This window comes from Epinephelus moara, chromosome 22 (assembly GCF_006386435.1).
Source record: "Epinephelus moara isolate mb chromosome 22, YSFRI_EMoa_1.0, whole genome shotgun sequence".
NCBI lineage: Eukaryota > Metazoa > Chordata > Actinopteri > Perciformes > Serranidae > Epinephelus > Epinephelus moara.
The window spans coordinates 27,551,464-27,576,840 of NC_065527.1; the positions used below are offsets into that span (position 1 = coordinate 27,551,464).

The window sequence follows — 25,377 nt, forward strand, 5'->3', positions numbered from 1 at the left end:
AGTCAGCAGAGCAGAAATGTGACACCGATATGGTGGGAAGGACTAAAACTCAGCAGAAATGTGACACCTTTATGATCAGCGCCCAGTGGAAAAATTTAAAGAGATGACTCAGCAGAAATTCTACGATAAAAGAGCGAGCGCAAACAAAGAAATTTCAGTCCTGCTCCGGAGCTTGACTCATTGGGTTGTGATGTGTTTGTTGCCTGCGAGCACATTAAACTCAGTTGCATCTGATTCTACGTGTCTTCAGTGATTTCTTTGACCTCCGAGTATTTGAGTTTTTGATATCTAATGGAAGACAAAGAAAGTCCGTTTGAGAAGAGAAGAGCGAGGTCGCGAGCTTTCTGGCACGGCTCGGGACCTTGACTTTTTGCTTCCACACTTTACAGACAATACAGAGAATAGCTAAAGAGCTAGTTAGCTGATGAGCAGTGCATGGTACGTAAATCAGCCCAACATATTGGGCTATATACTTGGTAGATGATAGCCACTGGGTTCCAAGATTGATCTGTTTAAAACCTTCTGTTGCTGCCGGTACACAGGTGAGCTGTTGCCCAGAAAGACAGTCTCCAGAGCTGCTCTCTTCCTGGCGAATGGTTAGTTCAATGTCTGTCAGGCTAGCACAAGCTAACACAGAAGCAGCAGCTGTGAAACAGTCCCAACAAACTCACACCAACAGCAAAACAGCTCGACTTGTTAACAACCTTTTGGTAACATTAGCCATGTAATAATCATGCATCTGCTAGCAGGTCTGAACAGGCTCTATGTTCACCGGCTTGTCCCTTGCTTCCTGCTCATGAGAGCCTTGAGAGTAAATGCAAATAACAAACTGAAAAACCAAAAGAATGAACTGATGGATGCTACTGATGTTTGTTACTGCAAGCGACACGTTTTATTTCACATTGTCATTTGATCCCTTCTATAAATGAAAATATTATTTGAAGCTGCTTTAAACAGGCCAAAACTACAACTATACTGTCTTTGCAGGTATTTTCATTTATATGGGGCTGAGTTTTTAAGACTCAAAAGGTTCTCTCACCTTAACAGAGGCCGTACAAGTAAGTACATTTACTCAAGTACTTAAATAAAACTTTGAGATACTAGTACTTTACTTAAGTATACCATTTTATGCTACTTTATTCTCCTACTCTATATTCTGGAAACCAATTGTACAACATTTAGCTTTACTTGATACTTTGCAGATTACATCACATTATTAATACAAAACATAAACCTAATAAATTATGATGTATAGTTCTGGATTAAGCCACTCATCAGTATATGAAGTAGGCTAATTAACATTAGCTCCTTCTGTATCAGCTGCAACATTAGTGATGAACACATAACGCATCAATAATATTCAGTGATAAACGATATACTGAAAGAGGCCGTTCCTTATAAAGAGTTCTTTTACTTTTAATACTTGAAACATATTTTGATGCCAATATGTTGGTACTTTTACTTCAGTAACAGTGTTTTAACAGTGAGGTATTTTAAATTTTACTTAAGATCTGAGTTCTTCCTTTACCAGTGGATGCTTGTCAGGAAAACATTTTAAGTGATTATAAATTAAAACATTTTTCCCCGTGTGAGTTCATTCCACACATTATAAGTCATTATTATTCAGGCAATATGAGGCCATACAAGATATTTTGAAACTTGGACTTGACGTCTCTGAGGACATCGTCTTCACCTGACTTCAACTGCCGATATTCGGAGCAAGGCAGGTGAAAACATGCTAACTGTCTTCATAATCCCATTACTCATGGTACAACGGCTGTCTGCAGGGGAATACCCTGCGCACGCTAAGTTCATATCAGGTCATTCAGGGCAGTGGGTTGAGGGGGAGTTTGCATACAGAGGGTCGCAGAACTGTCGAGGAACACCATCAAAGTCTTCATGATGGGTATCTTGTAAATGAAGTGGGAGACAGAGTTTAGAGCAAACCTGGGACTAATAAAAGCAAATTCTGTTTGCTGCAGTTCAGATTTAATCCACTTGCTGTACCACATGGTGGGGGATTTAACATATCAGGGCAACTCAGGTAAAGTCTGGTGAACCTACACACCCACAAGTTGAACTGAACCTCGTATAGATTAGATTTGACCCAACAGGTGCTAGAGCTTATAAACAGAAGTTAACTGAGGAGAAACACACTCAGATTGGTGCAATAAATTCATCTAACATCAGCTTTTATTAATCAGGCTTCAATAAAGGTCTGTGGCTGAAAGCTCACAGAAAAGTTGCATGTGTTTGTGTGGAGATTTTTTTTTTTTTTTTTTTTTTTTTTTTAGGTTTTAGGGTTTTTTATGTTGTGTTTTATGTTACATTAAATATTCTACCAAATAATCTCTATCAATAACAGCTCATATATTACATCACAAAATGTATAAATGTAATTTATCATTGTCCTGCAGAAATGTACAATGCCTGTTTCACATGAATACTCCCTACAAATTATAACAAATTTACTTTGTTTATGGTGCTAAATTTCCTCTGGTAAGTTTCACTGTGATCTATAACCAAGGACAGTTTTATAATAACTTTATAAAATGTTGCATCCCCTTTCCAAGAAACCACACAGCAAAACTATTTTCTGTCTGACCTGACATCAATTTGTTTTACTGACACTGTAATGGACCTAATGACTTGTTTTTGAGATTAACTGCTCTGTTACAGTTACTGTGAAGGAACAGATTACAATAATCCCACAGTGAGTAATGCATTACAGTGTAAACCCCGACATGGCCGGTGTTTTCAGGTGAAGGAGATTAGCCAAGCTGTGTCGTAGGGGAACTTCCTTCTCGGTGGAGGGAAAATCTGCTGCCAGGTCACTTCCTCTCTCTACTAGCGTCTTTGTATGGATGATGCTGTAATCTTGAGTTCAGGTGGAGTTCATTCATCAGCTTGTGCCGAAAAAAAACAACTTTAATTTATTTTTCTAATCCGTCCTGAAGCTGCAGTGAAAATTGTGACCTGAAGATAGAAAACAAACACATTCTACAAGCATCATATTTACAAGTCGATATATGACCCTTTCTCCTGATATTACTGATTTAATATTTGCTCTGATGTTTCTTATAAAGGCCACAAATGGATACACGTTCTAATTGCTGTTGTTGTAATTCCTGCTGGTCACCAGCAGAGGTCAGTACAGGTTATAGATATATACATTACAGAAGATTGTAAATCTTGAGAAATTTCACTTTGAAAACTTCAAAACATGCCCGTCCCAACATTTTAGGAAGGTGTTGCAGGCATCGAATTCAGAATGAGCGTATATTTAAAAAGAACCAATGAAGTTCATCAGTTTTAACACTGAATATCTTGTCTTTGAACTTTATTCAATTGAATATAGGTCAATAAGGTTTTGCAAATCATTGCATGTTATTTTAATTTTTTACACAGCATCCAAACTTTCATTGAATCAGGAGTTGTCCTTTATAATATAGTATATTTAAATTCTCATATTTTTGTGGTTTTAAAACTAAACTCAGTCTGTTTTTAATTCCAATTGTAAAAAGTCTATTTTTAAAACTTCTGTTGTTAATTTTTATATCGCTGAAAATGGAATAAACAGACATTTCTATAACTTACAAAAAAAGTGTTTATTGAAAGAAGAGACCACAGCTTTGCTGAATGACAGTCACATCTAAAACTATATAAAAATACTGATCAAAATAAAACATCAAGTTCACGACTATGTAACAGAACAGCAGGTGCACATCTGTAACTGAAATGTTTCTGACATGCTTCTAACACTAAAACCAGAAGAGTTTCATTCAGTGCCTGTGTCTCATATTAATACTGACACAAACACAGGCATTAACAGACTTTTACACTGAAATGTATTCAGACTTCCTGTCCATGGCTCAAAGCTGGATCCTGTACGTGCGGATCTTGCGGCTGAGTCTGCGAGCAAGCCGGTCGACAACGCTGCTGATGTGTCCCAGCTCCTTTTTGGACGTCAGACCCTCAATGTTTCCGCTGTACCACAACACCCAGCCGGCCAGAGACATCAGCACAAACAGAGCTCCTGCACACAGATCAGATCAGATCAGATCATCAGTATGATGGCACATCTTATAAATCACTATACACACAGTTGGATAACATGACAAGTAGTTAAAAAAACACCACTTAATCCCTGTTTCATGGAGTAGCTTAATTAAAATGTGTAATTTTACTTGTTCTATTATTTCCGCCGGTAGTGGCAATGTATATACACCAATCAGCCACAACTTTAAAACAACTAACAGGTGAAGTAAATATCATGAATCATCTCGTTGCAATGCGTTGTTCTGCTGCAAAGAGCTCAAGGCATCGACTTGGCCTCCAAATTGCCCAGATCCCAATTTGATCTAGCATCTATGGGATGTGCCTGTACCAGAGAGGTCCTGTGTCCATGCCTCACCAGGTCAGATCCAAGTCCGATCAACAGTGGGGCATCTGACTGTCGAGGTTTTAAAGTTGTGGCTGATTGGTTTATTTTGAATATTGTGGATTTCTTTTTAATAAAATGTTATATTTGCACTCTTGCTTGCTTTATACTGTAACTGCTGAGGCTGGGGCAGTTATGTCATACCTGTATAGACCAGTAAGTCTCCAAAGTCCTGCCCTTTGATCTCCAGGGGGGCAAAGACTCCCACCAGCAGAGAGGCTCCTCCCAGTAAATCCATGAACACAGCAAAGGCCAGAGCCAGTTTACAGTGGGAGAGGCCGTCACACAGGCCCATAATGAAACTGTGGAGGAGAGAAGAAGGGAAAAAGACTGTTATAACCAGAACATTGGAAACACATGAAAACTGCAGCTTTCTGCTGCTTTATTAGGACAATTTAATTTTATCAGAACATAGAAAAATACCAATCTGTTGTTGTCAGTATGATGTTGAAAGTGTGACTCTAGTATCTAAAAAAGTCTGTAATGAAACCTGCCTTTTCCTGACCTAAAGATTAGGGCTAAACAGTATATCTATATCAGTATATGAAACAGAATATTGTCCAAGATTTTGGGCATTCAGTTCAATTCAATTCAATTCCATTTATTCCGAGGGAAATTCTTGTGCCAGGAGTGCTTCAAATACACTAAGCAGTTACTACACTACAGTAACACTAAGTACAGTAACCACAATTTTAACAATTCACAACCTGTAACAACCAGCGGGTTCCCCTGGTCACTCACTGGGCCCAGTTTTAGAACAACATTAGTATTAAATATCTGAAATTAAAAACAAATGTCAAAAAATATACAAGATAGATGTGTTTTCAAGGAGCAGAGGCAAAAACCACTCCTTAATACAGTAACAGTAGGGGTAAGACAGGTACAAGAGTTACTAAAAATGAACTAAAACAGTGGAAAAAACTAAAATGGTGGGAAGAAACAGATACTCCTGATAATCAATGTTACACTAAATATGATATAACAGGGAAGCTGTATTGTGCATGACTGAGAAAATGATGTTGCGCTACACTGACACTACATATATATATACATTATTGTAAGTGTTGTATTTTCCTGGTTTTAAAGGCTACATTATGTGATTTTCTGAACTTACCAGACTGTTGTGGCTGTTCATTCATCTGGCATTATTTGCCTTACCCACTCAGTCATTATATCCACATTACTGATGATTATTTTACAAACTCTCACCATGTTAATATTTTGTGAAAGCACCAATAGCCAACCCTACAATATCCTCACAAGAGTCCATCCATCCATCCATCTCATCCGCTTATTAGGGGCCTTGTTGTGGGGGCAGCAGGCCAAGCAAAGCACCCCAGACGTCCCCCTCCCCAGCAACGCTTTCTGACTCCTCCTAGGAAATCCCGAGGTGTTCCCAGGCCAGATGAGATATGTAATCCCTCCAGCGTCCTCTGGGTCTACCTCAGGGCCTCCTACCAGTGGAACATGCCCGGAACACCTCCAACAGGAAGTGTCCAGCGTCATCACAATAGTGTTTATTTTAAGAAATATCGATTTATCGATACATATCGATATCTATCATATTCTGAATGTTTGATATTTCAATACTCATTTTGCACACTATCACTATGTATTTCTCTGTTGTTAAAAATTATACATTTTATACCCTCAATGTCAATTTTTCCTGTGGTATCGAATGTTATTTATTTATTTTATTTTTCTGATTTTTTCTGATTTTACTTAGCCTATATAAATGCAGGACTTTTACTTGCAACAGAGTCATTTTACAATGTGGTACTTTTAGTAGTAGGCTACTGTTATTCAAGAAAGGGATTTGAAAATTTTCTCCACCACTGATTAACTGTTTCAGCTCGAATCAATATTAGCTACCATTAATGGACTACCAGCTACCTAACTCCATTGGGATTCTGCTCAATTTAGATAGTTTTGATGTATGAAATGATTTAGTCAGGACCTCATAATGTCTGTAGGTTTTCTGAACAATACACTGTGCATATGTCCAAATAATGACCTGCGCCCTATTTCAGAAGGCAGAATTAGTGAAAACTCTGAGTATGTTGAGCCTGAGATGAGGGAAACTCTGAGTTTTAATGTTTCACAAAGCCAGTTCTGCGCATCACATTACAGTCTTTTCCCATCACACCTCACGCTGTTTAGCTGCAGCTGACGTAATAGATTTTTTTTCATGTGAACTGATTCTGATCAGCTGTTCTGGAACCGAAAACTCAGAGTTTCCCAGCTCAGGCTCAGCTCAGGCTCAGTCAACTCAGAGATCAGGATTAGGCTCAGAGTTTGTTGAGCCTGCTTTCTGAAATATACGGAGACCGGGAGGTGACGTGCATATGTTATTTTTTTTTAAACGCACGCGCTCGTTTTAACGGGGTCATCCCTATGTTTCCCGGGTTCTATGTTTCCCGGGTTCTATGTTCCCCACTTAACCCTGCAAAAAAGGTTCTATGTTCACCGCTTACACAAAAAAGGTTCTATGTTTCCCGCTTGGTTGAGTGGGAAACATAGAACCCGGGAAACATAGAACCTTTTTTGCAGGGCTAAGTGGGGAAAATATAAAACCCGGGAAACATAGAACCCTGGAAACATAGATACGCTCCCATTTTAGCTCGCTCGCGTGTTTTATTACTATTTCGCACGCGTGTTTTACAAAAGGCATGCTCATTTTAATAAATTGCGCGATTTATTAAAACGCGTGCGTGCCTGGCTATCAACGCCTCATACTCCCACCAACTGCAGCAGGAGGACGGACATCAAGAGGACGGATACCATCTGTCTATGCCTGAGCATAGACAGATACATTAATTCACTGTGTAGTCCATTGTTTTACATGTTTGACATGTATGTTCTTATACTGTGGTTTTGGCAGAAGCATCTGTACAGGTTTTGCAACCTGGATTTGAGTGTAGCTTTTCAGTAAATACCTTGAAAAAAAAAACTTTCATATGACATGTTGATGTTTCTTTATTTCCGCACTCTTCCCTCATCATTCACATTAATCAGGTCCACCTGAGCATTTAAAACAAACACTTCCTTCTGCTCCGTAGCTTTCCCCTCTTCCAAATGGACCAATATTGCACGCACAGCCTTTCAAACTATTGTTTTTATAAAGCGCGCGTGCTTTTAAAAAAAAATAACATCTGTCACCTCCCGGTCTCCGTAGAAATAGGGCACTGATCACCTTAAAGTTTTTTCTCACTCAGCTCCATGAACACAATCACAGCAGAGCAGCTCCCTCAGGTTTCTCACAAGGACGTTCAAATTATTCTGTCATAAAATTAAACAAAACCTTTAATCAATTCTCCCACTGTGACTCACTTGTTGTTGTTCGACCAGCAGCATAAAACCGAGACCGTTGTGTCTTTTTCTGAAGTCTCCCGTGGAGGTTGTGCTCTTTTTCTCTTCCGCGTTTACCTTCTCAGATGTCACCTTCTGCACCTACCTGCGCACCGCCCCGCAGGTGACGCGTTTCCGGTCGGACGCGTTCATATAGGCCTACTTTCAAACCTTCAACCTTTTCATGACAGACAGCTAGAAATAGGGTGGAGTCAGTGTTGAAGGTGTTTTAGACAGAACATAAAAGTTTTTTTTCTTCTTCAGGGGAAACGCCGTTTGTGCGCATGCGCATACCGGGTCGTGGTACACCTGTTGAAGCCACTTATAATCAGGTAATTGCTGCTGCGGATGTGGTCGCAGCAGCTGAGGGTTATTTCAGGCTGTATTACAGGAGTATAACTGCACACAGAACTACTCAAGACTAATAATAACACGGTTACCACTTTAATTCACTTATTACTGTTCAGTGCTGCTCACCTGACGGAGCTCTCAGTCATGAATCCTCCAACCAACAGAGACGATACACACCCGCCAGGTAACAGCAGCATTTAAATGGCGTATCCACCGTGTGCTACACACATACTGAATGTTTCACTGCGTTTAAATGACTTTGAAATGTAACCTTAATGTAACTTCTGTTCAAAGACTGTCTGTCTGATGATATTCTCTCCATAATGTAAGGCATGGCAGCTTCATTTGTATAGTACATATTATACACTGGAGCAATTCAAAGTGCTTTACAGAGCAATAACATATGAAACTTAATAAAGGGTACAGATTTACAATAAAAGGGTAAAGAAAAAAAGATGTTAAAGGTAAAATTAAAAAAAAAATCAACATTGAAAAGAGCAACAGCAAACAAGAGGTGCAAAGCTAAAAAAGGATTATTTAAAATAATTTCAAATTGAGTTTAGAAATAAGTTTGCAGTCATTACAGAGCGGAGCAGACTGTGTAAAAAGGAATGTTTTCAGCCTTGACTTGAAAGTGGTTAGAGTCAGTGCTTATCTAACATCACCTGGGATTATTCCAGGTTTGTGCTGCATGATAACAAACGCTGCCTCACCATGTTTTGTTCTAACTCTTGGGACGGTCAGTAGGCCGGCCTCAGATGTCCTCAAGGTCCTAGAAGGTTCATTAGCATGTCAGAGATATATTTGGGTGTTGAGCCACAGAGTGATTTATACACAAGCTGCAGGATATTGAAATCAGTTCTCTGAGTGACAGTGTAAGGATTGTAGAACTGGACTACTGTGGTCATATTTCCTAGGACCCGAGCAGCAGCATTCTGAATATGCTGAAGTTGCCAAACAGCTTGTTTTAACGGCCTACAAACAGACCATTGCAGTAATCTAAACTGCTGGAAATAAAGGCCTGGGTGAGCCTTTCAAGGTCTTGCTTTTATTCCTCTGACTGTAGCAATGTTTTCAGATGGTAGTAGGCAGATGACGTTAAGGATTTGATGTGGTTGTAGACATTTAAATCTGAGTCCAGGTTAAAACCAAGGTTCCTTGCATGACTCTTGATTGTAAGAGAGTTGGCCTCAATGCTCTGTCTTTTTCTGTGGCCCAAAGACAATTATGTTGGTTGTATGTTGAGTTGGAGAAAATTTTGATGCATCCAATCATTGATTTGCTCACTACAGGGACACAGGTGTTCTACAGGTGACAATAATGTGTGATAATATGGGAGAAGACACCCCCTTAAGAAAAAAGTAGGCTAAATTTACAGCAAATTTAAAAATATTTGGACAGGCTATGAGTTTAGCATGTGCAGGATTATGATGCAAAACCAACTGTTGGAGAAATGAGAAAATCTTCCCCCACTATAGTGACAAGATGCCCAAAATCCCAACCCTGACCCATTAATTTATTATCTAGAGGCCCTGAAGCCTTTCCTTCAGGCACGTTGTTTTCATTTCAGGATGTCTTCCTCCAGCAAGCTTGCTAAAAATGTTGGCTAATTCTAGATTGGCAAGGCAGCTTTATTTGTGTAGCACATTTCATACACCAGGGCATTTCAAAGTGCTTTACGATAGCAATAAAACATAAGACATAATAAAGGATACAGATCTACAATAAAAGGTAAGGTAAAATTAATTACTAAAATATTAACAATTTAAAAAAAAAAAAAATCACCATTAAAAAAAAGCAAAAGTGCAGACAAGATGTGCAAAGATAAGAAGATTATTCAAAATGATTTAAAATGGAGTTTAATAAAGTTGCAGTGCGGTTCAAATCAATAAAAGTATTAGAGTAAAAAAAATTACAGTGCAGTGCAAGAAATGAATAAATATTTGAGTTAATAAAAGGCAGTGGCAAATGGATAAGTCTTCAACCTTGATTTAAAAGAGGTGAAAGATGATGCAGACCTGCAGTTTTTGGGGGGTTTGTTCCAGATATGTGGAGCATCAGAACTAAGCGCTGCTTCTCCATGTTTAGTCCTGACTCTGCAGACACAAAGCAGACCTGTCCCAGAGGACCTGAGAGGTCTGGATGGTTCATAGTGTAGCAGAAGGTCAGAAAGGTATTTGGGCTCTGAACCATTCAGTGCTTTGGAAACCAATAGCAGTATTTTGAAGTCGATTCTCTGACAGACAGTAAGTCAGTGTAAAGACCTCAGAGCTGGAGCAATGTGATGCACTTTCTTGGTCTTAGTGAGGCCTCGAGCAGCAGCATTCTGCAGATTTTTTTAGGGAGACCTGTAAAGACCCCATTACAGTAGTCAAGTCTAGTAAAGACAAATGCATGGACATGTTTTAACACATCCTGCTGAGACATCAGTCCTTTTGTTCTTGATATGTTCTTCAGTTGATATAGGCTGACTTTGTAATTGTCTTAATGTGGCTGTTGAAGTTCAGGTCTGAGACCATGACTACACCAAGATTTCTGGCTTGGTCTTGACAGCTAGCAATGCTAATGATTGCTAGGGGAAAAAGGGCCCTTTTGTAAGGATGCTTCTTGCCAAGAGGGTCTTGGTCATTTACTAGAAAAGTAATAAAAAAGTATGCTGATGAAATGTAATAAGTTACATTACTTTGATGAAAAGTAACAGGGTAAGTAGTGATTAACATTTAAATGCATCCTTCCTAACACTGATTACCATTTATATATAAAAGCTTTTTATGTACAATTTAATATAAATACATAGATCAGTATCATCCAGTTGCAAAAAAAAAACAGATCATGTTACTCTCAAATGGTTTTGGTGGAATAAATCTAAAGAATGCAGCAATTCAGATGAAATGTCACAATTCACTACTAGAGCATAGCCACTTAATACATGTGCTGAGAGTAGATTTAGCGCCATCTATTGGCTACCCTACCCTGTTCACTGGTTCTCAACCAGCAGTCCTAGAGCCCCAACAGCCCTTTAGGGAGTTCCAGGGTGTCCCAGAAAATGGGGAATAGTGTATTTTAGGGCTCACAGCGTGCAATTAAGGTCCAATCATAACATTTTTTTTTTTAATTGAGTGTATTTTGCCTGTGAATTCTGGTCATAATCATATCTAACAACCAAAATCTTTTAAGATGAAGGTCCCTGAAGCAAAATCTCATTAAATGGGGTCTGTGACGGTGAGGTTGGGCTCATCATAATCTCACTGTTTTCTATGTTATGGCTATTTTACCAGTGTTCTGTTTTGTTTATTTATTTCCACATGTTTTGTTTTTCAAATACAATTTTTAAGTATTTTTATTTGGTGTTATTTTTATCTGTTTACTGTTATCTTTATATTTGCACCTTTACTTGATAATTTATATTTGCATTATTTATATTTGCAAAGCCTACTGCTCTGGATAATAGGGGTGCACGATATTGGATTTTTTGCCAGTATATTTCAACTCATTTGGCTAATAACCGATACCAATATCAATTCATCCACTTCTTTCCCTACCTAATTTTAGTGATCATCACGTCTCTACTTTAGTGGCATTAACATCACGTTATACATGCATACTCTTATTGTGATGGCCCCCCAGCAGATGGAGACATGAAATACAATGCTTTTGAATGTTTGTAATATTTATTCATTGTGCAAAGTAAGCAAAAGCATGTTGGCTGATTCTAATAGTTGATTTTAAAGCCAATACTGATGACGTGCTGATATTATTGTACATCCCCACTAGATAAAGTTCTGTTTTCTCTTATTTCATCTATCTTTTATTATCTATTTTATGTGAATCATGAGCACCAAAGGAACGACCTTGATAAGTTATAACTTTATTAACTTTGTTATTAGAGCTGAAATGATTAGCCAATAAACAGTGGGCGAATTAATCTGACACAACTTGCTGAGTCATTGTTTAAGTCAGTGATTTCATCAAACATGCTAAACATTCTCTGGTTCCATTTTCTCAAATGTGAGGATTTTCTTCTTTACTCATCAATGGCAACTGAATATCTTTTGGATTCGGACTGTCAGTAGAACAACACAAGACATCAGAGAAAATCACCTTGGGCTCCAGGAAATTGTGATGACCAGTATCTTTGTTGTTTTTGGACATTTTATGAGTTTTGCAGAGGTGTTTAGCAACACAGATCACGATACATCTTGTCTTACAGTCAATTTACTGAGTAGATTTTAGCCTAAATAATAACTGATGTTTAATACTGTGCTCTGTGATGATAGCAGAGGAGGTGGTCTCTGTTTCATGCTATAAAACACTGTGGGCAAACTCTAGTTTCTAGACTTAAATCAAGTATTAAAAAATGAATCAACAGATTAATTTTTAATAAAATCATTGTTAGTTGTGGCAGGTTTAACGTGCTAATTCTCTGTTGTCTTGTGTGTTATTGTTAGAGCACTACATGCCCCACTCATCATCATCATCATCAGGAGGCATAGGAGGAGGAGGAGGAGGAGGAGGAGGAGGAGGTTTGTATCTGGATGCCTTTGAGGTCTCTTTCCCTCTGGAGGAGAGCATCGAAAGACCGCCCGCATATCACCTGAACCAGGGTCAGCAGGTGATGGAAGGTATGCCACAGCTACTACACATGTTTATGACCAGTTTCATAATGTAGCAGTAACATACTGAGATAGGTGGTTAATCAGCAGGTAACAGTTTTTAATGTTGCATTTAACAGAATTAATGAAAATAAAATTCGGTCATCTACTAAAATGGAAACTTGGGAATAGTTTCAGAGAGAATCATAATGATGATACTGTGACATAGTTGTGCTCTGCTGTTGTCTGAATGGATGTGTGCAGGTACATTTTCTTTAAAAAGAACTGTCACTGAGGTCAGGGGGGAACACTTACAGTATATTAATGTATCTGATCTCCTCCTGCAGAGCCCGTGGTGCAGGAGCCCCCTCACTCTCAATACAGCCCTTTCATCCTGGTCTCCAACCTGCGAGCTCACCTGTACGTCACTCTGGAGAAGAACGCCTGGCTGCAGAAACGCATCGAGGAGCTCGAAGAGGAGCGCAACTTCCTGCGCTGTCAGCTGGACCGCTTCATTGTCAGCATGAGAGGTCCAGAGGGTGAGGAGTCAGCACTGCATCTGTCATATTAAGCTGTTAGACTGAAATAGAAATAAATAAATAAATAGATAGATAGAAGTGAATATGATGGGAATGCAGAACAATAAACATAGCTACAGAAGACACACAATAACACTAACAACTCTATAATATATAGAGTTACTCTTAGAGACTAAGGTGATTTTTCTGTATGTATGTATTTTGTTTTGCTGGACCTCTCACCAGTATTGTTATACAAACACACAGTGACAGAGTGGTGTGGAGAATCTCAGCGTGGTGTGAAGGTCCAGCCGTCCGCCTCTCCCTCTCCTCCTTCCCCCATGACCACCAGGTCTGGCATGACCCTCAAACGGCAGCAGGGACCAGGACCTCGGCCCCGCCGCAGCACCGCCATCCCTGGTGAGCTGACACACAAGTTAAATAATAATTTATTGCTTTTTATTTTGTTAGAAATATTTAACTTTGACATTCAAAAGTTCTTTTTTGACTCTTCTTCTCCAGTTTTGACTTTTTGTTGATGTGCTCAAAATTTCACAGCGACAGTGAAGCAGGAGTTTCACCTGGAGGAGGATAAATACTACACTGAGGACGAGTATGTGGAGGAAGAGGAGGAGGAGGAAGACGAGGACTCGTCACTGGAGAAGGGGTCAAAGAAGAAGGGCCGAGGGCGAGCCAACGGAGAGCCGAGGATGAAGATGAGGAGGATCTTCAGGATCACCCATGGGAGGGAGAGACAGAGAGGTGGGTACTACACTACTGTACTGTGTACCCAATACAGTATAGTTTACAGGAAGACTTCCACCCACCAATGATCATTTGTATATCAGTTACTCACCCTCTGATGTGTTGAATTTGTGAAGAAAATTGTTTTCTTACGCCCCTCCGCTGGGCGGAGGCAGTGGTAGACCAGCAGCTCCTGTGTTCAGCAAGGTAAAATGACTGTTTTGTCCCTGCAGTGGTACTGCTTTCATTCACAACAACAGATGTACCAGCATTTTCCCTGAAATGTAGGTCAAAAGGTAGGGAATTGGTGATACAGATTTTTCTGAATATTGATCCCTGTTCCCATTCACACATGACCCCATCCAGGAAATGTTGCTGAACATTTCAGAGACACACCGCATGTGTGAAAGGGGCTTCAGTCTCTGTTTTCTCCTCTCTCTGTCCCCCTCCTCAGTCAAAGACCCAGAGGGGGTTTTGATTCGTTATAAGAAGATCCTGACGACCTACCAGCGGGTGAGGAGCATGTCCCGAGCCTTCCATATCCACGGAGTCGACAGGAACACCATGGCCTCTACCTCCCCCATCGCCGAGCTGCTGCTGGTGGCTCCAGAGAAGGTCTCGATTATTTTAATGTTCCTCTTCATGATAGTTGACACGTATTTGGACTCAGTGATTACTCTTTATAGTGCTAGCAACCTACATACATCTTACTATATAATGACAAAAACTCTGTCTGTGTGTCTGTTCCACGTTTTTCCCCTCACTGACTTGGTCAATCCATGTATGTGAAATTTGGCACAGTGGTAGAGGGTCATGGGAGGATGCGAATTAAGCAATATTACATCAGTTGGCCGAAGAGGGGCGCTATAGCAACCGATTGAAATTGCAAACTTTGAATGGGCATATCTCATGCCTCGTGTGTCGTAGAGACATGAGACTTTGCACAGAGATGCCTCTCCTCATGAGGAACAAATTTGCCTCAAGAACCCATAACTTCCGGTTATATAGATTTTCCACCATTTTGAATTTTTNGGCCTAAATTAAGTTTTCTAATCACTTGTCATATCACAGATGGCTGCTAAAAAGGGTCCTAAATACTCAACTGAGCCCAATTTCTGTCCTTAAATTACAATTGCTCCCTAAAAAGAAGCTGTCTTCATTACAGCCAGAGTTTGAGTGTTTTCCTGGTTGCTAGAATATTTAAAATATTTGACTGTCTGCTGTACCAACTGTCATTTTTTCAACATTTAAAATTTCTATTGAGGTTTTCAAATAAAGTTTTGAATGTCTGTCGTGATATTTTAGGACATCACCTCAAATACAATAAAAAATTCTCAAACAAAATCTTCAATTTGAAAAAAACAAATTCATTGGATCAAATTAGTTAGTCTTTCTTTATTAAATTAACTTTCTTTAACAAGTATAGCTTGTTTTCATCCATGTTTTAGGCAATGTGCGCATAAAAAACCTGAGTAGAAACAACAAAATTTCAAAGAAATAACTTGAAATATCGTAAAACTATTTTAAAACTATTTTCATGTTTGGGGGAGGTGGAAAAGTTGGTGTATCAGTAAAAGCAATAAAAATGCAACTAGGTGCTATGGAAGCAGATTCAGCAAATATGCCCACATTGATTCTGAGTGGCTCATAATGAATGCAGCAGAAGAATAAAAACCGCAATTCTACTGAAACATTTTTGAACAAATTCAAGTTTTTACCTCCGCAGCAGGATTATAGCCAGTTAATTGAAATTTCCCTTGAATTAATGAACAGTTGTGTTGTTCCTGCAGATGGCGGAGGTCGGGGAGTTCGAGGCATCGAAGGAGAAGCTTTTGGATTACGCCCGGCGGTGCTACAAGACCATGGACGACCAGACGCATGCCAAGGTTCAGGCCATGAAGAAGACCCACAAGCTGCTGCCGATCTCCTACAGGTTCAGAAACTGACTGACAGGAGGGATGAGGAAGAGGGAGGTTTCTGCACTCAACTTTGTTTTCAGATTTTTGTTATGCACTTTTTCAACTTTTGTTTTTTGTTTCCGTACAGTAAGAAGATGTAGGAAATGTGAAAATACGAATGTGAGATGCCAAATTACAGGATTAGCAGTTGAACATTTCTACCAACATGCTGCCTGATTTATACTTGTGATTTAGTTCTTTTTCGTGCAGCTGATATGGTGGGAACCTTTTTTTTTTTGTATTGAAGATTGTGATTTTCACTGGAGGTTGAAATTATTTGAAGTTACTTTTTGCTTTACCTCAGGAATGAACAAAGTCAAAGAAGACACAGTATATTGTGAATTATGATGTTCATTTCAAAGCATACTGACTTTTCGAGTTTGTAGAATATTGTTGCTTTGGGAGTATTTACAGAGCTCAGATGTTTGTTTTCTAGAAGGACTGGCCCTCATCTTTTTGTTTGTATTAAAAGAGGGAGAAATATTTATTTGCTTTATTAATTTTTGCAACAGAATTTTGTTGTGTCAGAATGATTATTCTGGGAAATATGTACATTTAATATGTATCATTAAGAAGAACATTTGTTAATATACAAATTATATATTTAATCTGAGTTGGCCACATGAGCATGCTGATCAAATTTTCTGAACTGTGTGATATTAGAAGGTTTAAAATGTCACATTAAGTAAATGACTTTAAATGTTCAGTTGTTGTGGGGTGTTTTTTAAATCAGGACACAGTTCATGCAGCCCAGTCGCCAGGAGAAAATGTTGACATTGTACATTTCTGCAAACCACAACTATGTTATATTTTCAAGTTTCATGCACATCAGAGCAATGTGGGGATGAAGGCGGAAGAGGGATGTCTTCTGTTAGGCTGGTCTGGGAGGATGAACTGGAGATCGGGCGGAGGGAAACTCAGTGCGAAGGTTCCATCTCAGGCATTTTTCCCACCCGAGGTGATTACAGGCCCCCAGACGGTACCTAGAATGAGATATGGGAGAGGTATGCACCAGACTGAATATGGCGAGATAATGGAGGAGGGGAAGAGAGGATGAAGAATTTAGGGAGGGAGGATGATAGATTAAGGGAAGGGAAACGGAGGGCGGGTCGAGAAGTCTGAGACAAACAGAGCAGGATGGGTTGACCAGGTATAAGTAGGCTTAAGTAGGCAGGTAATCAGGGGTGTGGTTGAGGCACTGCTCCTGAACCTCCATCCATCAATCCATTTTCATCCACTTATCCGAGGCCGGGTCGCGGGGGGTCGAGCAAAGCACCCCAGACATCCCTCTCCTCCAGCTCCTCCTTGGGGACCCCAAGGCGTTCCCAGGCCAGATGAGATAGGCCTATGTAATTCCTCCAGCGTGCTCTGGGTCTGCCCCGGGGCCTCCTACCAGTGGGACATGCCCAAAACACCTCCAACGAGAGGCACCCAGGAGGCATCCTGATCAGATGCCCGAACCACCTCAACTGACCCCTAGCCACGCAAAGGAGCAGCGGCTCTACTCCGAGCTCCCTCCGGATGTCTGAGCTCCTCACCCTATCTCTAAGGCTGAGCCCAGACACCCCTCTGAGGGAACTAATTTCGGCTGCTTGTATCTGCGATCCCATTCTTTCGGTCACTACCCGGAGCTCACAGACATAGGTGAGGGTTGGGACATAGATGGACCTCCTGATCCTAAGTTAACAAATTAACTTCATTAGTATATGAGCTGACTTAGTCATCAGGAGGAGAGGGGTATGGTGGGTTGCGTGTCACCTAGACAAGATGCCTGCCATGCTGCAGACCACTGTTAGAGACAACAAAACTAGTTAGTCTTCAGTGAGTCATTGCTGTGTTTCCAGCAGCTTTTCAGACCCCAGATTTGGGGTTTTTAAGGACCTGTTACTGGACAAACAGAGGTTGCTTTTTACAGAGACATTGCTGCTTTTCCAGCGAGGATTGTGCAACCTAATCTCAATATTTTAAGCCAAAATATGATCTTTTCTTAACTCTAACCAAGTATTTTTTGTGCCTAAAACTAAGCACACATTAACCACAGCAATATTGAAACATACAGTCTCAACAATTCTGCTACATAATAATGCGCAAATGTAACTATCCATGGTGCCAATATTTTTTCATGGCAACAGGGTTGATTTATGTATATAAATGGAAATATGGATTCAGCCTTTTGAGTCTAGCATTCAAATACGAATATGAGTAATAATGCCACAACCACTTTACACTAGACTCCATTTTACATTTTGCTCTTGTCAAGGAACTCTGAAGGTGACTGCAACAACTGGCAGTGATTCAGACAACACATCCATATGAAGTGGCGGCATCACGAAACCAGATTTTACATTTGGAAAATTTATCAGTGATCAAGATCTGAAGAAATAAATGAGGTTGCCACATTTTGCTGAAAATATCTTATTTATGCTGGTGTGTAGCCTACTGTGAGTTGTCAGTGTGTACTTCATGGCAGCTTTCAGACTGCAGCGCCCTCCAATGGAAGAAATGTACAGGTTCAATTCACAGGGTTACAACAAACAAGTCAAGGCTGACCTGATGAATGGCGTCTGAAATTATGATTTGGGACCCAAAACAGATTTAACTTCTTTAACACCAACTTCAGTACATTGTAGTCGGTTATAAAAGGTTTATAAATCACTGCAGGAACATGACACAGTGGAACTTTTTAGAAATTACATTTTTAAGTAGATTTTTCATTTATTTACTTTTTTATTTTTTATTTTATTAGTAGTAGCAGTAGTAGCGTTTATTTATTCATTCATTCTTTATTTCAATAGGTTGAGGGTTTTATCATTCATTCATTCAACTTCTATTTATAATCAAGGGATCATTGAGGGGCAACCATTTACAATCATGTTGAGTCATTTACAAAAACAAAGACAAGGAAAACAACCATTATTTTAAAAAAAAATGCTGTTAAAACTTTCCAGTTAGGGAAAATAATTTGATAGATAAATAATAACAATAAATAATAAAAAGGATAGTTAAAATGAAAAAAGCCCTGAAATTTTGCAATTTAGCCCCCTGATCAAATACTAATATTTTAATCTTTATTCTTATTTAAACGGCATGTGTTTTACTATGAAAACGAACTAGACTTCCCTAAATTTGTAATGAATGCATGAATGAACAAGCTTCCAGAGACCTTTGACACTGCCTTGCACAGAACTGCACTGTCAGCAGGAACTCTGGGATGTTTCAGACCGCCGTCACTATTCCCATGTTGAGACATAATGGAGTCATTTAAGAAAATTAGTGTCATAGTTAACCAGTTTGGTTTTGAACCTGCAGTCAGCGACCCTCATTATGATTCATGAACTCACATGGTTATAGTTGACCTGTGTGCTCCAGCTGCCAGGGGCTGGATGTTATTGTGATTGATGAAAATGGCCAGTTATTGATCAGACTTTAAAGGCTCCATTGTGCTGACAGTTGCTGACCTCTGTGGTTACTTCAGCCCTGCTGCTGTGTCTCTGTCACAAAAAGAGCCCAATCAAATTATTGCTAACAAAAAAAGAAAACTACATCAATTATTGGACATATACCACAAAAGCCCAAAACAATCTTCAGTGCTATTTGGCCCTAAACAGACAGAACACGATTGCAAACTATCTGACCGCTGTGACAGATCAGAAACTGAGAAAGATACTGACTCAGTGATCACAGCCTGGACACAGAGACCGGCAGACACAGGCAGACCTGGCTGTTTAGAGAAGAAAGACTGTGTCGGCTCTGTCCTCAGAGACAAGTGGACTCAGAGCAACATTTCCTGCTACATCTATCCATCTATCTATCTATCTATCTATCTAAAATCAAGGACTTAAAGCGGAGGGGAACTCCATCTCCCACAACACCCTGCGGCCGACAGAGGGGGGCGTGAACCTAGCCTCAGTGAGTTTACCCTTTAACCTTTCCAAACAGTCCAATCAGAGCGGGAGTTATCCTGGAAGTAGTAAAATCGTCCTCTCTTGACGGACAGCGAGTTTCAGCGAATAGGAGTACGGGAGTGCCGCAGCGGACCAATCACAGGCGAGGTAGGCGGGACTCCTGTCCAACAGGGCATCGGAGGAGGAGGTGTTCCTGGTAGCCATCTTGGATGTGCGGAGTGATTGTTTAGCGAGAAGATTTTTTATTTTTTTAGAAGAATATCCTTTACACCGAATCGCTAAAGATTCGCCGGAGTGGGGCGACTCAGGAAAGAGATACTCCGCAACTCGGGAAAATAAAGGTAAATTTGTCGCGGACTCAGAGGTGATGAATTTATGTGTCTCCCCCCCCTTTCACTCTTTGCCTCTCTCTCCTTTCCAAATTGTGTCTCCCACATCAAACAGCGCAGCCGGTGGGAAGCTGCAGCTCTTTGCACTGACAACACATCAACTTGTGTGTTTGCACTTTAGAAACGGAAAAGCACAACTTCCTGTGCGGCGCCGCCGTGTGTAAACTTTAGTTTGTTTGGAAGTGTATGTGCTCGGATGTTGGTGCCCACGGGCTGCTGTCGGCACTTAGGATGCCCGCGTTGTTTATAAACATCCCGGGCTAACAAATGTTTGTCCCTCGGTCCGAGAGCATGGCTTGGTTGTTGGGGTTAGCTAGCTCTCCGGAGAACGGTCTACTTTTTAGATTAGGCAATAAAATGTCCGAGAATCAGGCAGTAAAAGTGTCAGTTAGTCCAAACTCAACTGGGCAGTGTGCACGTATGTGAGCAGGACACGGGGGCCTGTGTCCAGATGTTTGCACCTGTTTGGAAAAGTAATGCTAAAGCTAACTTACTCTTTAGTTCTGTCTGTTTAAGTCGTCTTAACGTAGCTGTGGTGCAGCTACAAAACCAGGGCATGCAGGTGTGCTTTGTGTCAAAGTCACACTTTGAACTACACAATTGTTTCAAAGCTAAGTTCAGTTCTAAGAAAATAGCTAAGCTGACAAAGTGTTTCTTTAGAACCAGTGTATTAAGTTAATTACACATCACACCAGAGCTGATTAGTCGAGTAAAATAAAATAGTTTCTTCTTAAGTAGCCTGCATCTTAAAATGTGAGAATTTAAAGCTTTTTCGTGTCATTAAATGATAAATGAAAATATTTGGAGTGTTGGTCAGTACCATTTAAAGACATCACCTTCGGCTCTGAGAAATTACACAGGGTATATTACTATTTTCTGATATTTTATTGGCAATAGGGATAATTTGAGATTATACTGCAGGTTAAACAATGATTGAAATAATAATGAGCTGCAGGCCTATATCAGACAAACCATATAAGAATCAAGACAAAAACAGAAATATCTAAATTTTACTATCTAAAGTGTATGGGTGTAAACAAAAGTAATTTAGGCCAAGGTTTTAGCCATCATAATACATTCCATTATCATACTCTGTAGTGCTATCAATGGGAAAGATCACATCTGTATGATTATCACATTGGACTCAGTTTATATTTCTGTATATTTCTGGGGATCTTATTACTTTATTTGACAGCAGCAGTAGAGACGAGTCAGGAAAATGAAGGGCAAGAGGTGACAGGAAACAAAAGTTCACATCAGGACTCAAACCAGTGACGTTGCACTTATATGGTCATCATCCTAAATGCTTGGGCCATCGGGACACCTTGATACAATCAGAAATTAACGCAAAAGGTTGGCAGTGTTTCGTATTTTTCTTATCAACAAATTCCATGGAAAGACCAAATTCAACCATTTAATTTATCATACTAGACGTCACTATCAGCTGACATGAGATTACCATGGATGTATCTGCACTGGGATATTTTCAAGGCTAAATTAAAGTGGAGCAGTCGTCTGCAAATAAAACCTTGTTCTCTGGCTCCTTCCACCAATGGTACAATAATTTGTATAAAAGAAACCCACAGTTAAAATGAGAATCCAAGACATAAGGTATCAACCACAAAATTGTGCAGAAATTAAAATATAGGAGTAATATATACTGTGGTAGATGGAAATATATAAATTATAAAAACTCCAGTGTGTGCAGGCACAGCTTAAATCCTGCAATAAATCCCACCCTCATTAGAGGGAAACTTTGCTGATTTTCAACCAGCTTTGTATCACAACAGTGTGAGTAGTATGTGTAAATGAACTGTGGTAAACTGCCCTCCATCTTACCAGAGTCCAGATGTCTGCTGGGTGGCGCGTTTACAGTCATTGGAGGCTGTTGCTCAAACCACTGATTGTAATTCCTCATGTTTGTATGCCTGCCGCCACCATGGACACCAAGATGATGGAGGGAGATAGAGAATGAGGGCCGCACTAGGGATGCTGCGATCCGGATCGCAGATAGAAAATATGCTGCGATCCAGCCAAAAAATGTGAATCGGATCGCACTGCAGGGGAAAAGTGCGATGCTAGTACTGCGATACTAGCACTCCATTCCATAGATCCGCTCCAGCTTTTCCGTCCAGCACTTCATTGTAACACACCAAGAAGAGAGGAGAGCGGGAGGGGGAGGTCACGTGATAACAACAACCAGGTGAAAAACAGCGTGGATAGTTGAAAAAAATGTCAGCGGTGTGGCAGTACTTCCTTCTGAAAAGCGAAAAAGACAGAACGGCCGAATGCAAAACTTGTATTAAATGTATAAATGTGTAAAAATTTAAATATCTAATAAATGGCTCATGTTTTGTCATAATAACCTACTGTTGTGGACTACTCATCCCGGGAAGTATGTTATTCTCATTTTGAGTAATAGCACTTGATCAAGCCTTTTCTATGATTCCACATTACAAAATAAGTACTAAAAAAAGTGAACCTAGAGAGAGAGTCGGAACAGAGAGATAGAAATATGCGCTGGTATCGGATCGGTACTAGGGCTGTGGTATCGGTATCGGATCGAAAGTGAAAAAGTTGGATCGCAGCATCCCTAAGCCGCACAGACATGAAAAGTCCTGTAAAGTTATGAAATTAGAAAAACAGTTTTCCAGGCCTGGAAAGATTTGGTATTAATAGAATGTTTTGGGACAGATTTGGATATACATTGTTTTGGCTGTTTAAATTATGTTCATAAAAATCCTCAAAACATGTCAAACTTTAAGGGAAAAACATTCCTTGTATTGCTCATTGAAATCTCGTGCTGTGCTACATGAACATTGAAATATCACTAGTATCACGTGATACATATGGACCAGACCATTATCGCATCATCGCCAAGGCTACACCCCCTTTTGAGGGAAAGAAACATGCTGTCACATCAGGAGGAAAACCGGAAAATGATGAAAAGCCATTGTGTAGCAGGTTAACCAAGACTTTATGAAGTGCGCGTATGTGCCAGTCTGGTCTGCTGGCATATGCAGCAAGTTGGCGATGGGAATGTCTAACGAGCAAGTTACTTTATTTATATAGAACCTTTAAAAACTGAGTATACAAAGTGCTTTGATAAGCAAAGCACGAGACTAAACAAGATACTCAGAAGGCAATACAGCAACAGAAAGCCAAATAGTCCTACCAAACATAAGTGAGATAAAATAAGGGTCGAGTGAGGATAAAGAACAAGAGGACAAAAAATGCAAAATGCAGGACACCAAATGTCAGTATAAATAATATGTATATATTTTTGATTTCATTATGAATTAATATTTCTGTTATTTTTTTCCCCCCTGTTAAAGGTTTTTTTTTTTTTTTAAATTTTGTGATTAGATTGTGATTTGTGATATTGGGCTTAATGAATACAATTTACATTAAATTGAAGTGAAATAAATGCAAATAAACAGACCAAAAGCAATAAAAGGACAAAATTAAAAGGAAATAGATAAATAAATAGACAATACAAATAAAAGCAAGTCTATAAAAATGGGTTTAAAGAAGTGATTTAAAAGAAACCACAGATTCTTTGAGTGTTATCTCCACAGACAGGTCGTTCCAAAGCCGAGGGGCCCTGATGGCAAAAGCACAATCAATTCTGCTATGTAGCCTGGGGCCAGACCAAGATGAACTTATATATAGACCTAACTATTTATAATTTGAATAAAGTCATGGAAATGGGATCAAATATTTGGGAAAAGTTTTGAAAATAGAAATATGTGGGAACCCTCTTTTTTCCTCTCTCTCAAACTCAGACCAAACTCCGTCCAGAGGATGAAACTAGGCAGTGCTGATCAACTATAAACCAAGATTCTGTTACTTAATTGTCTATTTCTCAGTATGAGAGTTTGTGAACATGAAGTGGGCGCCATGTTGTTTCCTGTGTTGTTTTACATACAGGCTGAAAAAATAAGATCAAACGGTAAAACTAAGCAGCACTGATAAAAATGAAAGATTCTGATACTGCATTTCCTATTTTTCGTTGAAAATGTTTTCAGAAAACAGTTTTACGTTAATTGGAGATTGTTTGTTACCAGTTAGCTGCCATTTTATTAACAGACAGGCAAGTCGTATAATGTTACCCATGAGCGGTCGTTTATTGGTCTTGTGCGGCACAGTGCCATCTAAAACTAATCTCACAGACAGCCCTGCAATAAATCCTACATTTGTGTATATGTGCACATGTTTATTCTGCCCTCGTTGACTTAAATGGGTTGGACCAAATTTTTGAAACACTTCTCAGTGTGACACAACACATTTCAGCAGCACCACAAACAACACAGGGCTGTGTTAGATTACATTAGTGTGTGCTCTTGATTTCATACTAACAGAGTTTGGTCAAATTTAATACATTTAACAGTGAGCAGAAATATACAGTAATCGTTTGAGTGACGTACCTATTTAAACGCCAGTATTTATTTAGTTAAATTCAGTCATGCGGGTTGTACATTGTTCCTGCATCAGCAGGAATTTGCACAGTTAAACATCTCAAGGCTCCTTTTTTTCATCATCTCATCACAAGAAAACATGTTCTGAAACTCATTCCTGCACAGAAAGAAAATCAAACTTCCACAGACAGCAAATGAGAAACCTTCATGAGGTGCTCAGTGTTTTTATTTTAGGAGTATTTGTCCCTCGGCTGAGTGTTTTAACACCATACAGGGGAAAAATTGAAGTGTTTGTCAAGTAGTAACTCCACGTCTTAAACTGCGTCATCTTACAAAACATTACCGCTGCATCCACGTATTTTTATACACCTTATTGTTGTGAGCCAAGGCCACAGATTTCACACTGTGTAAGTTGCATTTCAGAAAACAAAGCAAATTGTAACATAAAACAACTGGTGGTTTCTTTTAAGGATGTCCAATATGCAGATTAGGCTTTGGATTGCTATTTCTATAAAGATCTTATCCCCCCAAAAAAGTAGTCTTTTTTGCTGGAAGATATGGTTAATGTAGAGGTGGCGGCCTTCTGTACATGTTTGCATGGTCTTTTAACCTCCAGCAAACAAAATTAAATCAAATTAAATTAAATCATAAACTGAAACTCCTCCAAGGACCCTTGATGGTACTCAGGCCACGTGCCGGTCTGCATGTTGCTT

At 39.6% G+C, this 25,377-nt stretch overlaps 3 protein-coding genes and 1 long non-coding RNA gene across 9 annotated transcripts in view; 2 read left to right on the forward strand and 2 right to left on the reverse strand.

Annotated features, from left to right (window-relative positions):
• Positions 1–3,583: 3,583 nt before the first annotated feature.
• On the reverse strand, positions 3,584–7,921 carry tmem238a (transmembrane protein 238a). Its single transcript, XM_050034480.1, has 3 exons — positions 7,772–7,921; positions 4,586–4,743; positions 3,584–4,036 (listed from the first exon to the last, which is right to left on the reverse strand). The coding sequence occupies exons 2-3, from the start codon at positions 4,734–4,736 to the stop codon at positions 3,873–3,875; spliced, it is 315 nt and encodes a 104-aa protein (XP_049890437.1). The 5' UTR covers positions 4,737–4,743; positions 7,772–7,921; the 3' UTR covers positions 3,584–3,872.
• Positions 7,922–8,284: 363 nt separating this feature from the next.
• On the forward strand, positions 8,285–15,948 carry LOC126384169 (coiled-coil domain-containing protein 106-like). Its single transcript, XM_050035118.1, has 7 exons — positions 8,285–8,324; positions 12,589–12,762; positions 13,080–13,271; positions 13,518–13,670; positions 13,815–14,012; positions 14,449–14,609; positions 15,785–15,948. The coding sequence occupies exons 1-7, from the start codon at positions 8,285–8,287 to the stop codon at positions 15,938–15,940; spliced, it is 1,074 nt and encodes a 357-aa protein (XP_049891075.1). The 3' UTR covers positions 15,941–15,948.
• Positions 15,949–16,805: 857 nt separating this feature from the next.
• LOC126384171 (uncharacterized) overlaps positions 16,806–25,377 on the reverse strand; it is a 35,621-nt gene continuing 27,049 nt past the window's right edge. Inside the window, exon 4 of the long non-coding RNA XR_007569237.1 lies at positions 16,806–16,935. This is a non-coding gene — a long non-coding RNA (uncharacterized LOC126384171). The remainder of the gene's footprint in view (positions 16,936–25,377) is intronic.
• The window catches only part of LOC126384166 (CCR4-NOT transcription complex subunit 3-like), a 43,727-nt gene continuing 38,383 nt past the window's right edge, over positions 20,034–25,377 (forward strand). For all 6 annotated transcript variants that reach the window (XM_050035107.1, XM_050035110.1, XM_050035109.1 and 3 more), the window contains exon 1: positions 20,034–20,198. The gene's annotated coding sequence lies outside the window, so the exon portion shown is untranslated. The remainder of the gene's footprint in view (positions 20,199–25,377) is intronic.

Bases quoted from the DNA above. Each gene is read 5' to 3' on its own strand.
- tmem238a (XM_050034480.1), bottom strand. From the start codon at position 4,736: ATGGGCCTGTGTGACGGCCTCTCCCACTGTAAACTGGCTCTGGCCTTT. The intron at 4,037-4,585 runs GTATGACATAAC...ATCTGTGTGCAG, and splicing joins AGACTTACTGGTCTATACAG to GAGCTCTGTTTGTGCTGATG.
- LOC126384169 (XM_050035118.1), top strand. From the start codon at position 8,285: ATGAATCCTCCAACCAACAGAGACGATACACACCCGCCAG. The intron at 13,671-13,814 runs GTGAGCTGACAC...TCACAGCGACAG, and splicing joins CCGCAGCACCGCCATCCCTG to TGAAGCAGGAGTTTCACCTG. The intron at 14,013-14,448 runs GTGGGTACTACA...CCCCCTCCTCAG, and splicing joins TGGGAGGGAGAGACAGAGAG to TCAAAGACCCAGAGGGGGTT.